General features: G+C 41.3%; 1 protein-coding gene and 1 long non-coding RNA gene across 3 annotated transcripts; one reads left to right on the plus strand and one right to left on the minus strand.

The window, feature by feature from the left end:
* Positions 1-789: 789 nt before the first annotated feature.
* LOC103706725 lies at positions 790-4,170 on the minus strand. Of its 2 annotated transcripts, none has more exons than XR_604013.4 (3): positions 4,036-4,170; positions 2,465-2,559; positions 790-1,893 (listed from the first exon to the last, which is right to left on the minus strand). It is a non-coding gene; the product is annotated as an uncharacterized LOC103706725 (long non-coding RNA). The 2 variants fall into 2 exon arrangements; XR_604015.4 differs by having other exon boundaries at positions 790-1,917.
* Positions 4,171-6,998: 2,828 nt separating this feature from the next.
* On the plus strand, positions 6,999-8,017 carry LOC103706724 (uncharacterized protein At5g39865). The gene has a single exon (XM_008790939.4). It carries the CDS (start codon positions 7,117-7,119, stop codon positions 7,882-7,884), a length of 768 nt encoding a protein of 255 aa, XP_008789161.2. The 5' UTR covers positions 6,999-7,116; the 3' UTR covers positions 7,885-8,017.
* Positions 8,018-15,359: the final 7,342 nt, after the last annotated feature.

The raw sequence follows: 15,359 nt of genomic DNA on the forward strand, positions 1-15,359 counted from the left end.
AGTGGTGCCACCAGGTCCGCCCACTCTCCGGCCGCTTCGACCTCGTCGTCCCCGACCTCTTCTTCTTCAGCGAATCCACCACCCGTTCCCCCACCGCTCAGCACTCGCCCACCTCCTTGATGCCCTCGGTCTCTCCAAGATCTCCAACGTCGGAGAAATTATACCCTACACCGCCATAAGGTGTAGGGTCCAATTTCCCCACATCATGCCCGCTGGCGTGACCCGTGAAAGAAGTGCAAGGGGTGCTCCACTTCCATGTCGACGTTGGCCGGAAGGGACGGGTGTACCTTCCGCGCGAAAGAATGCGGCGGGTGATCCGGCGGTGGTCGCGCGACAAAAATAAAAAAAAGGAAGGTTAATCATTCTTTCGCGCGAAAGATGCAACCGAGTCCCTGTCCGGAAGGGTAACAGCTCGGAACCAGCATTCGAATACCGTTTGATCATGATCATACGGTCCCTCGCTTCTCGATTGCACGGAGAGTCATAACTGGCACTACTAACCAATTCTAATCGCTCTCAGTTTTCCAATAATAAAAAAAAAAGGAGACAACTACAGTATCGTTTCCTTTCTCAGACTAGAAAAATCAGAGAAGTGGGGAGGAAGAAAGAGAGGAGAAGTGATGGTACTTCCGTACTTGGCTGGGGCTTTTACATTGGGAAGGACGGTTTGGATCACTGATTGCTTTACCTTTCCATGCCTCGTTGATCTCTACCTGTTACGTTTAAGAGCACAGTACCAGTAACAAGATGAAAACCAGAGACAGAGAGAGGCTCTGGAAGATTCAAAAATTACCAGAAACGTGTGACATCATCTGCAGGTTAGAGAAATTATGAGAAGAAACATCAAGTTAATCTCGCACTCAGATGAGACAAATAAAGGGAGACACGGAGCAGCGAACGAACAGTAAAGAAGTTTAACCTTCCCCTCGTAGACGATCACCAGACCGCCTCAGAAAAGACGACACAGTCCAAGAGATAGAGTGTACCAAAAAAAAAAAGACACAGATAGAGGAGAAGAAAAAGGTTAACGAAACTAGAAAAGAGTTCTAACTGCTTGCCCGTGAGGATCCCCAGGAGCCGAAGGGCCATCCAAACGGAGAGATTCAGGATCTCCTCACTGCGATCAAAATTTTCATTAAAAATAGCAAAAAGGAGCTGAGATCGGAGAAATGTATGCAAGAGAAATCTCGGACGATGTGGAGCAGCCGACAAGGAGGAGGAGAAGCTCACCAGATTTTGATGATGTCTGGCTTACCGTGCTTCCGATTGATCTTGGTGTGCATCGTCGCCGCTATCGTAGAAATTTCCACTCAAATACAAGATATCTTCGAAACGGGACATAATGAAACGAGATCGAGAGGAGAGTTTAAGACTCACGAGATCTGGCCGAGAGGAGCTTTCCTCGCAAGAAGTTGATGGGAGAACATCTCCTCCCCCTAGAGTCTTTCGTGCCTCCTTGCTCCTTTTCGGTTCCTTAGCTCACCTCCGGAGCGCTAGCAAAGGAGGAGGAGGGCGATCGCTGAGATGAGATCGAAATGGGAGGAGGTTCCAATCAGAAGCTTAAGCTTGTGGAGTACGATAGTAGTGGGGGGCGAAATGGTCCAATAGAGAGGACAGATGCTGAGATGCGCCGGATGGGGCGGGGCAGATCGGAATACACCGCCGTCCCGCACGGCGCACGTGTGATGAGGGGGGAAAAAAAGGCGGGGGGGAGTAAGCATCGCGCCAATATATGGCACGTGCTAAGCCGATGCGTTGATCCAAGTGTCGGAAGTTCAGAGCTGTCGGTGTAGATCCGACGGTTGTGATTTAAGTATAAACTAAGACTGTTTACCGTCAAAGTATCCTCCTCATGTTGGTTGAAAAAGTGGCATCTTTGGTGATGGGACCATCCTGCTCAAGGATACAGGTTATTTCCTGAGGATATAACAACAAAATAATGCATTTGGGGAGGGGGAATTAAAGCACAACCCATCAAAAATGCATAGAAATATTGAAAAAGTATGTGAATAGCACAGATTCTTTCATCATGCAAAGTTATAAGTAGCACTAAAGTAATCCATATAATCCAGGAAACTGTTCCACTGATGTCCATTCATAGATTCATCAATGATTTCAACTTCAGGATTAGATTGTTTTAAGCCATTCTAAGAGTGCAAAAGGTTGCTGAGCTTAAATATTTCTGAACATACTTCATTTCAGTATGCCAGAGAATTTAATTAAGACCTATAATAGGTCTACAGCTTCCAATAAAAAAACCAAGGCAGCTTGAGTAACAACAGAACAGTTCACAGAAATCAATATTACAAGAAAAGACTTGATTAACCTCAGAGCAACTAAAAATATTACTGGTCAGTAAGAAAGGAAGAAATCTCTCTAATTTCTCAGTTTAATTACCTAAACTGAGATGTTTTTCCTTAAGTCAATCACGAAGATACGTTTATATCAAAGTGTATAAAATTACCCCTTGGTGTAGACCTTGAGAAGCAATAAGTGTTACTTTGGACCCATCTATCACTTGCTCCGACTTCAAACTCATTGAATCTGTGAGAACTTTCCCTGTGATCAAAGTATTTGAAATTATCAGCTTTCGCTATTCTGAAAGTTCGCACTGCTAGTTTTGCATTTATTTGCATCTACCTCATAATTAAGAAAGCTATCCCAAGATTCTACATTACTTCTTCAAAATAACTAAAACAAGCTAAGAGAGAGCATAAATTATCAACAAAGTGAATAACCATGCAATTCAATGGTAATTAATTGTGCAGCATTATTTAGTAACAGGACTTTAACAACAACAACAATAGACAATAGTGTCAAGCTTTGCGGTGTATGACTCTTTTTTTCCTAATAAATGCTTCTAAACAATATACCACACCAGTGTAGCACTACTAGCATAAGATAAACATATGAATAAATATATAAAGAAACCTTCACCTGATGTTTATGGATAGGCTTCTTCAACCATCTTTCATCGTTATTTATGATTTAAGGCTAGATTACAAATAAATACCAGCTTAGCAACATATGGTATAAGCAAGCAGATTCCCCTGACACTTTCAAAAATGGTTGTTTCAGCTTTGCATATATATCAGGAAAGATCATAGGTGTTATGGGAATTCTTCTCTTCATGGCAAACTGGATTAATAGACTATACTCATAAAGAATAACATGGTGAAAAAAAGAGCAATCTAACAAAGGTGATGAAAAGTCAAGATGCTCGGGTGATCATCCACAGCCCCAACATTTTATGGTTTAAATAACTTAAATCCATTTAAAGAGCATGACCTTCAACTTGGCTAGGAAATTAATCTGAACCTAAGACTACAGATTTAGAGACTTAATCAACGTAGACCTTTTCAGAGGCTTGAATCACAAATTCTTTTTCTATTGGCAAGACATCATTGCATTCAGATAAAAGTTTAAGGAAATAACAATATTCATGAAAATAACTTTAGAGTTGCAAGAAATGACGGTGTCAACTACCATTTCTTGAAGAAATAAAGCTTGCAAATTATTCCCGTTGGATGATTTCCAACCCTTTCAGAAACACTAATAGTTAACAGAGAACCCATTTATCTCACATTACGTCTGTTTGATCGTATACCGTAACATAAGGTACCAATCTACCTTGATAGCTCCAATACTCCACATTCTCATCCAAATACTTCTCCAATCCAAATATTCCACAAAAGAATTACTTCTCCTTCAACATGATTCCTCCAAATCAAAAATCCTCCCGAGTATCCACCAAGAATAACTTCTTGAATCTTCCATCAATTGATTCCGAAATCGGACATCCTACCAGATTGGTTCCAAGAACTCTAAATCTCATCGAACCAAGAACCCTAGATCGCAAAGAATGATAGAAAATCTAAATCTCATCAAAACAAGAAACCTAAGTTTCAAACACCAAGAAAATCTTCCCTGATTGGCTTCCTTCTAGGGCAAGATTTGATCTAGGGCAATGCAGAAAGATCGAAGAATTCGTGTAAAGAGAGGAGGGAGGGAGTGGAGAAGAGGGAGTGGGAGTACCTTCGAAGATAATTCGTCTAAAGTGGAATGCTTCCCCTCTTCCCTCCTCCTCTCTCTCTCTCTCTCATGTTCTTCTGGGAGCTCAACTCGCATTTGTTTTTTAGGAGTCTGGAAAAAGCGTTTGCCGACTTTAACAGGAGACTCATGTCAAAACTTAGTAATACGGTATTTTATAGGGGGTTGCCTTAAATAGATTTATAATTTTCCAGCTGACTTTAAGAAAAAGCCGTCGCTGAACGTAAGCATGTTAACAAGAAAACTTGACCCCGGGTTCTTTTTTTTTTTTTTTGACTGATGTTAAATTAAATACAGTGTTATGCTTGAGTATTTACAAACAAGCTCGTTAATGAACAAACGTATGATAAGAGTAGGTGCCAATTGATGGAAAGTTGGAAGCATTGCAAACGACAAATTAGGTCTGGTTCATTTTACAAAAAGCATTATGTTCCAAAGCGTGCATATGTACATGGAAAACTTGACCCCCCCCCCCCCCAAAAAAAAAAAACAAAACAAGGAAGGACATGGTGATTGCTAGGTTGCTCCTTGAGAAATTCCATGTTGGAAGTTCTTCTTTGGAAAAAAGAGTCATTTTCTATCTTGCATCTTGGGAAAATTAAAGATGGCAATTGTCAATTAAGATTAGGTTCAATAGACGATGCAAGAGGAAAACTAAATCATGAAAAAATATCAGCAATTCTAGTAAGAGACGTATGGATAGTTTGTTGTCATAGCACTCCTCCAAATAAGATACAAAGTTTAAACAAAGCTAGCTAACTTAAATATAAATAGAACCACTTAAGGCCCAAAATTAAATTTTACAATGCATTGTTAGATATATGAAATGGATATAGTCAGGGTTAAGAATATTGTAATTGAGCATGAATAAATTACATGGAAAGGACAATGTATACTTGTGATCTCATATATTTTAATTTTGGGAAGAAAGATTTCCATGGGCAATAGATTATACAACGAAGGTAGCTCTCTTCCGAATCTCTCCAACTCTTCTCTTTAAGCCCTAATGAAGGTGGGATTTAAACCAAATTTCTAGTAATGTAACTATATATACTTTATGCTTTTTTTTAATTATATTAATGATTGAGAGCTAAGCTAAGAAGAGTATAATTTCTAAAGAAAGAGCTCGTGGACAAAATGTTCAATATCTCTTGCTTTATAATAGTAGAGTTTTGTTTTTAAGCTACTTAAGTTAAACCTGTCTAGGTGAGGCCTAACATCTCCAATGAAATTCAATATGGATTTGCTAACACATGGAAAAAAATAATAATTTACTTTCTTTAGAGTTTCTGCATGAGGGCTGAAAGGGGTCGAATAATATCAACTATATCCAAATCTATTTTCGAATATAGATATGGGTACTTTTTTTTTTGTTCATGGAAATATAGATTCAGATAACTATCTATAAATTTTGTCATTTTTAAATTCGAATCTGGATATCTAATAAATTCCAAAAAAGGTTATATCTAAATAATTTTGCTCTCATGCCTAAAAACAAGTATTTGACCTGCTGCTTGGATAACAACCACTAAACCACTGGGCCACATCATTCAACTTTATTTACAATGATGGTTTATTTTCTTTATTGAAATTTCAATCATGTGATTAAGAGTTATTTAACGTATCTTATGATATTTCATATGTTAATATTTTATTATTTTTATAAACAATCAATCCTTTCACTTGATTAAAAAATATATAATACACATTCCTACATTTGCATATATTTTTTCCAAGCTTTCTAATAAATAGATAATTCATGATCATCTTTTATATATGTTGCAATTAAATAGTAATGGTGGTATTTAATGCACTAATGACCTAACAAGTTGATCTCTATGTAGGTTTAATAACTATGCCTTAGACCATACCTAGCTATTCATGCATCATGTCCAATCTAGATAGTGGATTCCATTCCCATCTTTTATAATTATATCATTTAACTCTTTTTTAATCAATTATCCTATCTATGATATCTTTCAATTTCTTTAACCTTTTTATTAATTTATTATTTCTAAATGTGTGTTATACGTGTCCAGTTGCTAAGATCTTATATCACTAACTTACATCATCCTATCTCTTAAACACATAATTATCAGAACTCACTAGATTCTACCTCTAGCGTCATTTGTTGGTTCTTGTGGATATTTTAAATCCATCATACCTCTATTAATTTCTATACCTCAATTGTCAATTAGATGACATGTTTAAAAAAAAAATACCCATCTCTCATCAATGCAAACCTCTTATTCTCTTATCTTTCAAAGCCTTGCATTAACTTATAATTTCTAAACATGTGTTACACCTGTCCAGTTACTAATATCTTATATAACTAATTGATGTCATCCTATCTCTCAAACAAATAATTATCAGAACCCACTAGATTCTGCCCCTAGTGTCATCTATTGGTTCCTGTGAGTTTCCTAAACCAACAACTAGCCACCAGAGTTCTCACTTTTCAGGCTTCATTTAGGCCATTCCATAACCAAGGACCTTCTTTCCTTATTTTTCTAGGCAGATTCATGCCCTATGCCTGATCTTCTGTCAAGGGGATTGTGTCAATCTTCCATCGACAAAGGGGATTCAAGTTAAGTCAAGCATTAATTCCCCATTTGTCCCCCTTCGACACCCCAAAAACTGGCCTGATCCTCCACATCAGCACAATAATTACCATCCTTCTGCAGCTGAAGCAAGCCTTTAAATCACCTCCACAAGCCCCTCCCAGTACATGCCAACGAAATGGTAGAAAAGCAAACAATTCGGTTGACCCCGTCTCCAAATCCTCCTCCTCTAGCCTCTCCTCTTCAAAAAACCACCTTTAACCAACCAATCAAAAGCGCTCCTCCTCCTCGGCCCCACTAAAATTAGCTTTGCAGCCTCAAAGGTTTAAACCGCCGGGAAGCGAAACTATACTTCCCGATGATAAAATTAGGAAAAATTAAGGGAAAAGGGTGAAACCTTGGCCCCACCCACTCTTCCGCGCGATCCCCTCCCCTCCCCTCCTCCGATTCGCTCTCACTCTCTCCCTCTCACGCGGCCATCCTCCCCATTCCCTCACCCGTGAAGATGTGGCCGCCGTGGGGTAGGATCCTTCGCGGCAAAGACGCCACCTCTTCCCCCTCCTCCGCCCCCTCCAAGCATCCCCTCTCCCGCTCTTCCTCCATAACCTCCTTCAAAGACATCCACACCCTCGTCGCTGAGGGGTCAGGCTCCAGCCCCGCCTCCGCCGCCATCGTGAAGGCGGCCCCGGTCTTCCACCGGGTCCGGTCGGCGTACGCTGCCCTCCGATCAGCCTCCGTCCCGAAATCCTACGGCCTCCCATCGAGGGAGGAGAAGCGGATCGTGCTCTACTTTACCTCCCTCCGGGTGCTCCGCAAGACCTTCGAGGATTGCTGCGCCGTTCGATCCATCCTTCGCGGCTTCTGCATCGCGATCGACGAGCGGGATTTGTCGATGGATGCGGGGTTCCTCGCGGAGCTGAAGGGGATCCTCGGCCAGCGGCAGCTCAGCCTCCCCCAGGTCTTCATCGGCGGCCAGTACATCGGTGGCGCCGACGAGATCCGGCAGCTCCATGAGGCCGGCGAGCTCAAGAAGTATATGGAGGGGGTCCCGTTGGCGGCCGCCGGCGCCTGCAAGGGCTGCGGCGGGATCCGGTTCATTTTGTGCCAGACTTGCAACGGGAGCCATAAGGTGTACACCGAGAAGTCTGGGTTCCAGAGCTGCGCCGCCTGCAACGAGAACGGCATCGTCCGATGTCCCGATTGCCGCTCCCCCGCCGTCTGGCCGATTGGAGAGATGAGGATAGATCAGAGATCTATGCAGCCATGCCCATGAGAGAGGGCTATATACAGACAGGAGAGGCGTATGCTACAAGGGGGAAGCGACAAATCGCGAGTTCTGAAAGGTTTTATTTGTTTCATCAAACCCCTGCTTCTTCTTGTCTTGCCTTCGTTTTTTTTTGGGGGGGGGGGGGGGGGGGGGGGGGGGGAAGGAATATATAGAAGAAGAGGAAGGGACCTTGGGGGATTTCCCTTTGGAAACTATCGTTTGGAGTTTTGAATTCCTCTTCTGCTACTTTATTGAAATTTGTAATGTACTAAATGTTGTAAGATAGGGACAAACAGACCATTTCTCTTCTTTTACTTTGTCTCCCTTTGAAAATGTTTGTAAATCTAAAAAATTATGATATTTGATAAGAGGATCATGTTATGAATATGTAGCTATATATTAAATTAAAGTAAAAATTTCATCTCCTCTCCTCTCTCTTTTTTCATAATAATTTATCATTTTTTTTCTGGTTAGATTCGATGGATAATTCAACTCAGGAAACTAAAAACTGGTCTTGGTAGGATGGGCAACATTGTTACTGGTAGGTTTTTTGTCATTGTCAATGGTTTGTTAATTATACGGGTGTTGATTGGTTGTTTCCTAAGCTCACTTTACAAAATTTGTTTTTTTGGCATTTGGTCCATTAAAATCTGGCGATGTCCCAAAATCGAAAGTGATACGTGGTTGTGTTTTATTTCGAGGATGGAGGGGTTACAATAAGACTTTATCATGTATCTAAAATTTTATTTTAAATTCGACGTTGTTTTTGTTTACATCGTTCATTTCAAATTCATGAGATGGGCTTTCGACCAGTATTTCCCTCTCTCAAGTTCCAAAAGCCGGCCAGAATTCCGATTCCGTGATCGTGAGAGAGCCGTCCATCTCAGCATCAACGCAGCCGCGGCGTACGGGGAAAGGTCCGGTGTTTGGTCTCGAGAGATCGCTAATTCTGTCTCAGGATGCGTCCCAAGGTGACTCATCAGCCGCTCAGCTGATGTGGCTACCACCTTTGCCAATCGATGGGCGGCACGTTATGATGCAAGGCTTGCTGATGTGGGAAACTCCCGATCCCAGAGGACTTGGGGATCCAAAGGTGAATGATGGCCTTCTTAATAATTTTCTTGATGCAAAACTGTAGTGGGAGGTGGGTTGTCACATTCAGTGCCAAGGATATGGGCTAAGAGCATCATATCCTCTTCCTTATTTATTGATTTATTTATTTACATTGGCTGTTTACATTAATCTCGCATGAGCACTGCCATGCGAGTCTAAAGAAAAGATATATTTCAGAGGTTGGAGATTAGATTTATGACGAGTTCAGAGAATCTTTTCAGAGTGGTGAGCGGCAAAAAAGACAACTCAATCCGTAGCTCTGTTCGTCTTTCGGTAGACATGCACAACTTGGAAGGCATCACACTCTTTCAATAACCTCCAAATGTCGACTAAAAGTGGATGATCTGCCTCCCACATCCTCTCTTATAAAATCTGCTCAATAATCTTCACTGTATCTTCCTTTAGGATGATGCTCCTAGCCTCGAGCACCTATTTGGCATGGGAGATTTTTTCCCATGCTGCTTTGAGTTCCGCTCCAGAAGCATCATATCCTTTCACCATTGACGTTCCTTTGGGTAGGATATGGGCTAAGAGCACCATGCCACTAGGGACTGCTCGTGGCGTCTCCATACATGTCGCCATAGTGTAAAGAAGGCTTCTACGCAAAGCCCATGAAGTCACCAGAGCTCGCGGGAAATAGAATGCCCAGTAACAAATCAGAGAAGCATGTATAAAATAAATAGGCTTCTGAAGCGATAGCGCGATGCCTGACAAATGGTGTAGAAGCGTATAAACAGTATAGATTTTGATGTGGGAGAAGGTGTTCAGCGACCTCTCTGTTTTCTTTATGTTTATGATGTGCGCTGGGGCCTTGAACATGGATTGTATAATTAATCTTCGATTTGAGAGGACAAAGGATTGGCAAATGTGGTAGGACAATGAGGCTCGATTTTTTTTTTTTTTGGTACATAACAGGTGGCTCGATCTAGAAATGGATGAGATGGGCATGAGCGAGATGCTGCTTTTTGAAGGCAAGGTCGAGGAAAGTGGAAACGGGAGTGGATGGTTGGCCTCCAATGGTAGGCTCCTGCACATGGAGGGGCCTCGAGTTCAAGGTGGATTACTGAATTGTTGACAGCTAGATGTGAGATACGGTAGAAATACTGGTGATGAAGGAGAGAGATAGATATGGCTGCGGAATGAGTAGTTTCGTATATAGCCAGTCACTTCAGAGGCACTCTGCGAGTTAGAGAAGGAGAGTTGTTTAGAGTGCTCCGAAACTTATTGTTTGCTGATATTATTGGATGTATCTATACTTGTGGATAATATAAATTATATATTTTAGAAAAAGAAAGAAAGAAAAGGCAATAGGGGTTTTGTACTTTTGGGGGTTGAGATGGAAATTTACGGTGACAGTTGTGCTTAAATGACTTTTTGGAGCCCCTCTAGTGGAGTTTGGCGACTGACATGGAATTCCTCTCTGCAAAATCGTGTCGGAATGAAGGGTCGTGAAACAGGCATCTGGGCTCCCCTTTTGTCTCTAACTCCTCTTTGTATCTAAATAATCCTGGGGGACGATGCATTCTTAGCATGCAGTACTTACTGGAGAATGAAGAAATGGTTAGCATGGCAAGAGAGGCAAATGAGTATGAGGCAAGGGTAGGAGAATATAGGTTGAGACTGTATCAAAGTGGAGAGTTCACTCATTTTGGGCGTTAGTGCTAGGAGTCCCACAAATAAATATACATTGCACCAATGAATTGGAAGAAAGGATTAAACAGAAGAGAGGATAGAAACTAGAGGGAGCGTGATTTAGCTATATTCGAGTGGATCTCTATTTAGATCCGGTTAGATATATATTGGATAATGGAGATCTCAAATTAATAATCCGAATCATTGGATATGATCTAGTATATCTAAATTATTTATATATCAAAAATCTTGTTATTTGGAGATCTTTAATTCATGCATCAAGTGGTTAAAATATTAGACAGTCTAAATAGAACTAAATTATATATACTTTTTGATCATTTGATGCATAAGCCAGGGACATCTGAATTATATGAATTTGGTGTATAAGTAGTTTTTAGAGATATTGAATCACATTTAATGACTTAGATCATCGATTTAGGACTTTCATTATCCAATGTAAACCTGACTGGATCTGAGTGGAGATTCCCTCGAGTATAGTCAAGTCCATGTCTCTCTCTATAAATATATTGTTTATATGTATGTGTTTTATAATTTGTTTATCTATCTATATTTGTTATTATTAATAGCTTGCAAAAATGTTATGAGAAAGGTTATATTTTAGTATTTGCTTGTCTGTTTATATTTGTTATTATTCATATCTTGTAAAATATTATTAGTAACATTAACTATTTTGGTACTAGATTTTGTACTAGTATCATCTTGGTATAATATGTATATGCCCAATAAATATATCTTCGGTACTGAATCTCGATTTGGTACCAAGTCTCGGACACGAAGTCTTCAATCATTACTGTTGCTGGAATTTGGACCCGCGGGCGACCTCTGGGCCAGGAAGAAGGAGCTCCGGTGGGAATCGGCGAGCGGCGGTCCGGCGGCGCGCGACGTCCTCCGGGAGACCTGCAAGAAGCCGGTGGCCGGGGTTCCCGGCGCCGGCCAGTGTATGAACAGAAGCTGTCAATCTTTTGAGTTTCAATCTCCCAGCCCCCTTTAAAATGGAGAAGTTCCCCTTTTATAGAGGGGGGCTGGGTTATTTGTGATGTGACGGAGCAAACAGTCTGTCGTACGATTGGACATGTAGTGGAAATTAATGTCCGATCGTGTGAATCAATGCTGTTACTGTAGGAGATTAGGCCGAAGTTCTCAAGTCATTGTGGAGTCATGCCATCATTCGTAGCCACGCAGGTTTGCCGTAAGGGGCTTGGTGTCCGTAGACAGCAGAGGCCATACGCCTTAATTGTTGAGTAGGCTGAGTGCCTGCAGGGGCCATGCGCTTTGATTGTTGAGTAAACCGGATGCCTGCAGGAGTCATACGCATTGATTGTTGACGAAGGCAAGGCATAGTTTTTTCGGTCGCGTTGCGGGGGGATGTGACCACAGCGCACAAGTCGGGCGTCTTTGGGTTGGTAGAGCTGCTCGGATGCTTCCAGGTAGGAGGAGGTCTACTCGTCCGCCTACAGGTCGGAGGGGGTCTGCTCGGTCGGCTCCAGATCAGAGGAGGTTTGCTCAACCGGCTTCAGGTCGGAGGAGGTCTGCTCGGTCGGCTCCAGGTCGAAGGAGGTCTGCTCGACCGGCTCCAGGTCGGAGGAGGTCTGCTCGGTCGGCTCCAGGTCGGAGGGGGTCTGCTCGACCGGCTCTAGGTCGGAGAGGGTCTGCTCGGCCGTTCGTGCAAGCATGGCGACATATTTTTCCCCCAACAATTACCTATTCAACTCTTTTAAAACAGAACGATATTTAGATGTGTGGATTATCTTGCCAGATGATTCTCGTTGGAAGAATGTTCGGAAGGTTGATATGCCCGTTCCACAATCTCCTCCATCATGATGGTATTAGATCTTAATAATGTTAAGAGTCACCCATGCTTCTTTTACAATTTTGTTAGTGGATGACTAGTACAACTTTGAAAAGGAGAAATCTTGAGCATTTGAAGTTGTTATACTGCTTCCTACTAACTCGTGAACATAGATTGATCAGCTTGAGGTACTATTCTTTTGACATTGCCTTTTCTACACAGGCAGGGAGATTTCAAAGTTGGACTGCATGAGGTGTAATGGAACTCTAAATTTCAATGGGCTATTCCATGTGTATACGCCCAAAGACCTAATGTTGAATAATTACCTCTCATGAGGAAAAGAACTGTAGGTCGACGGGCCACTCGTGCACATTTAATTGGGGCCATAAAGTTACAAAGCCAACATAAACAGTCCCAAGCTCATATCACAGGGCAGCGAGGATGTTTTTCTATGGAAGTTTCATAAGTGAGTGTGCGTAAGTAGAAAGGAGAACTAATGTGGCAACCATTTTGAACTATTTTACTCAAAGAAAACAAGAAAAATATCATCATTATTATCGCTCTCGATGATCACAGAATATAATCAGTTACAATTCTTTGCGGAGCTTTCCTATTTGTTGATTCGATTTTTCTCAATAATATGTCTGAATTTCCATGTCATTTTGTCGCTCAGAAAATTTAAAGGACTATGTTGAGGAGTTCCAAATTTAACAAACTTTTGAATACATGTTAATTGTAGAAAAACATCGCAATTTGAAAATTGAATTTAGCTCAAAAACATCATGCAATTCTTTATCGAACTTTCGAATGGACAGAATCCAGACCATTAATCCCATTGCCATGACCTACTGCTTGTTTATGACCATTGTCACAACTCAGGATCTTAGTCCTGTATAAGTACCCAAGTTCTTCTCGATGAACAACCGATGTGGAACTAAACACACGCCAACACGGATCCTCACATACTCCCTCCATTTAAGCCATGGCGTTCTCATTCGGCTAAGAGTTCAAATCCATTTAAATTTAATTACAAGTGCCACGATCGGCCCGTAGTCAGCCTCCATGAACCCATGTTGCAGTATCCTCCAGTCCACATAGGCTATGGACCGAGTTCGCTCAGATACCATTTGTCACGATTCAGGACCTCATCTAAAAATACTAGCCGAAAGATATTTTTTGGGTTCTTTAGTCCTATATAAGTACTCAAGATCTTCTCGGTGCGCCCACATGGGTTCTCACGACCATCATATTGGGTGGCATGGGTTGTAGGTCAAAGCCAAATTTAGATGGAACATATATTAGTTGCCTGCATTGGAGAGCCCAACACTAGCTTGGCAAGCTGATCATGAAATTTTGCACAAGCTCCGTATTTTTAAAGATTTATCATGAGAGCAATTGGACTAATGAAATCTCATCTACCTAGATAGCATTAATTCTCACCTTCCTTTCTCATTATAAAGTTTTTTAGTGTAATGCCATATGATAGCCCGAATGAGTGGAACCATGAGTAAATGGAATCTCCCAATTAAGCTTTGAGCGTTTGTCTTACTCTTAATGCCTTTTTATCAAGTCCTACCAATATTTTTTCCCATTACTCCCCACTAACTACTTATAGCGAGTACACGATTCAAACAACTCTCTATTAAAGTTTGGTGGCTGACTAAAGAAAGAAAAATCCAGTTTAGTTGGCTTAGAACGGCAACAGTAGTGCTCACTTAAGTAGCTAATAATTAATTCATCAAAAAAAGTATCTAATAATTACCTGGGATCTTATTATTGTGCAAATGTATGGTAGTATATGTTTAAGTAACTTTAGACTACACGCAACAATATATCTTCACAAATGCAGTTTCGTGGATCGATATATGAACAATTAGAGGCTGAGAATGCTCCAAGAAAGGCACAGATTGTTACAACCTTTTATCTCTTTATGTTGCATCCTTCTCTCTCCTCTTTTTTTTTTTTTTTTTTTTTTTTTTTTTTGGTGCTAAAGCGAATGTATCATACATGACGGGTATAGATACACTCAAAAAGTCAAAAGATAACACATCCCGGAATACTCCGGATAAGCCCTTGGCTGAGAGAATTCACCTTACTTGAGCATACCTGAAATGAGCATCGAACCGGGCTAGTGTAGGATTGCAGTCATATCTTTCACGCAAAAAAAAAAAGAATTCACCTTACTTCGCACGATTCCACCGTTTTATGATCTCAAAACAATCCAAACCCCATCAATCATCCACCTGCATATATCTCAAAGCGACCAATGAATGATCCACTCTTTCATTGGGAGGATGGTTCATGAAAGGCTTTAGTATTCCTTTTACCTCGGGCGACCCGCATTTTTCTAATAGATATACAAAGCATTTTTCTTTAACAAAAGATTGAGTCACCAAGCAACTGAACTACCTGAAATTTTTGGGTCACCTAACACTAGACTTGCTACCATGAATTGCACCAGCTTGGTTGATCCGTTTTCTCTTCAATGATTAATTCAGCCCACCTTTCTCTGACCATGCACCTTAAAAATAATAGTTCATGCTTTATATAATGGTGCATTTTGTTCCAGATGGAGCAGCTGGTTGGAACGAGGTTATTTCTCTACCCACACGTGGCGAGGGATTAGGTTTGGGAAAACGTACGTGAAAAATCATCAGCCGGAGGTATAAATATCAAACCCTTGGGATAAATGTCTACCTTCCACGCCACGTGCATCCCACGCGACATTGCACTCGCCAACGACTCCAAATACTAGAAGACGGGAACGTCCCAATTTGTTGACGGCCTCCCTGCATCCGAAACTAGCTTTAATTAAATGGCCAATTGGGCGTGGCTTTATCAGAAAGGAACAAAAGGTCGTGGTGAAGGCCTGGTCTACGGTCCGGAGTGGACCCATTCCCATCTTTTGGATCTTGGCCTTCGAGAT

This window comes from Phoenix dactylifera, chromosome 13, assembly GCF_009389715.1.
Source record: "Phoenix dactylifera cultivar Barhee BC4 chromosome 13, palm_55x_up_171113_PBpolish2nd_filt_p, whole genome shotgun sequence".
In the NCBI taxonomy this organism is placed as follows: Eukaryota; Viridiplantae; Streptophyta; class Magnoliopsida; order Arecales; family Arecaceae; genus Phoenix; species Phoenix dactylifera.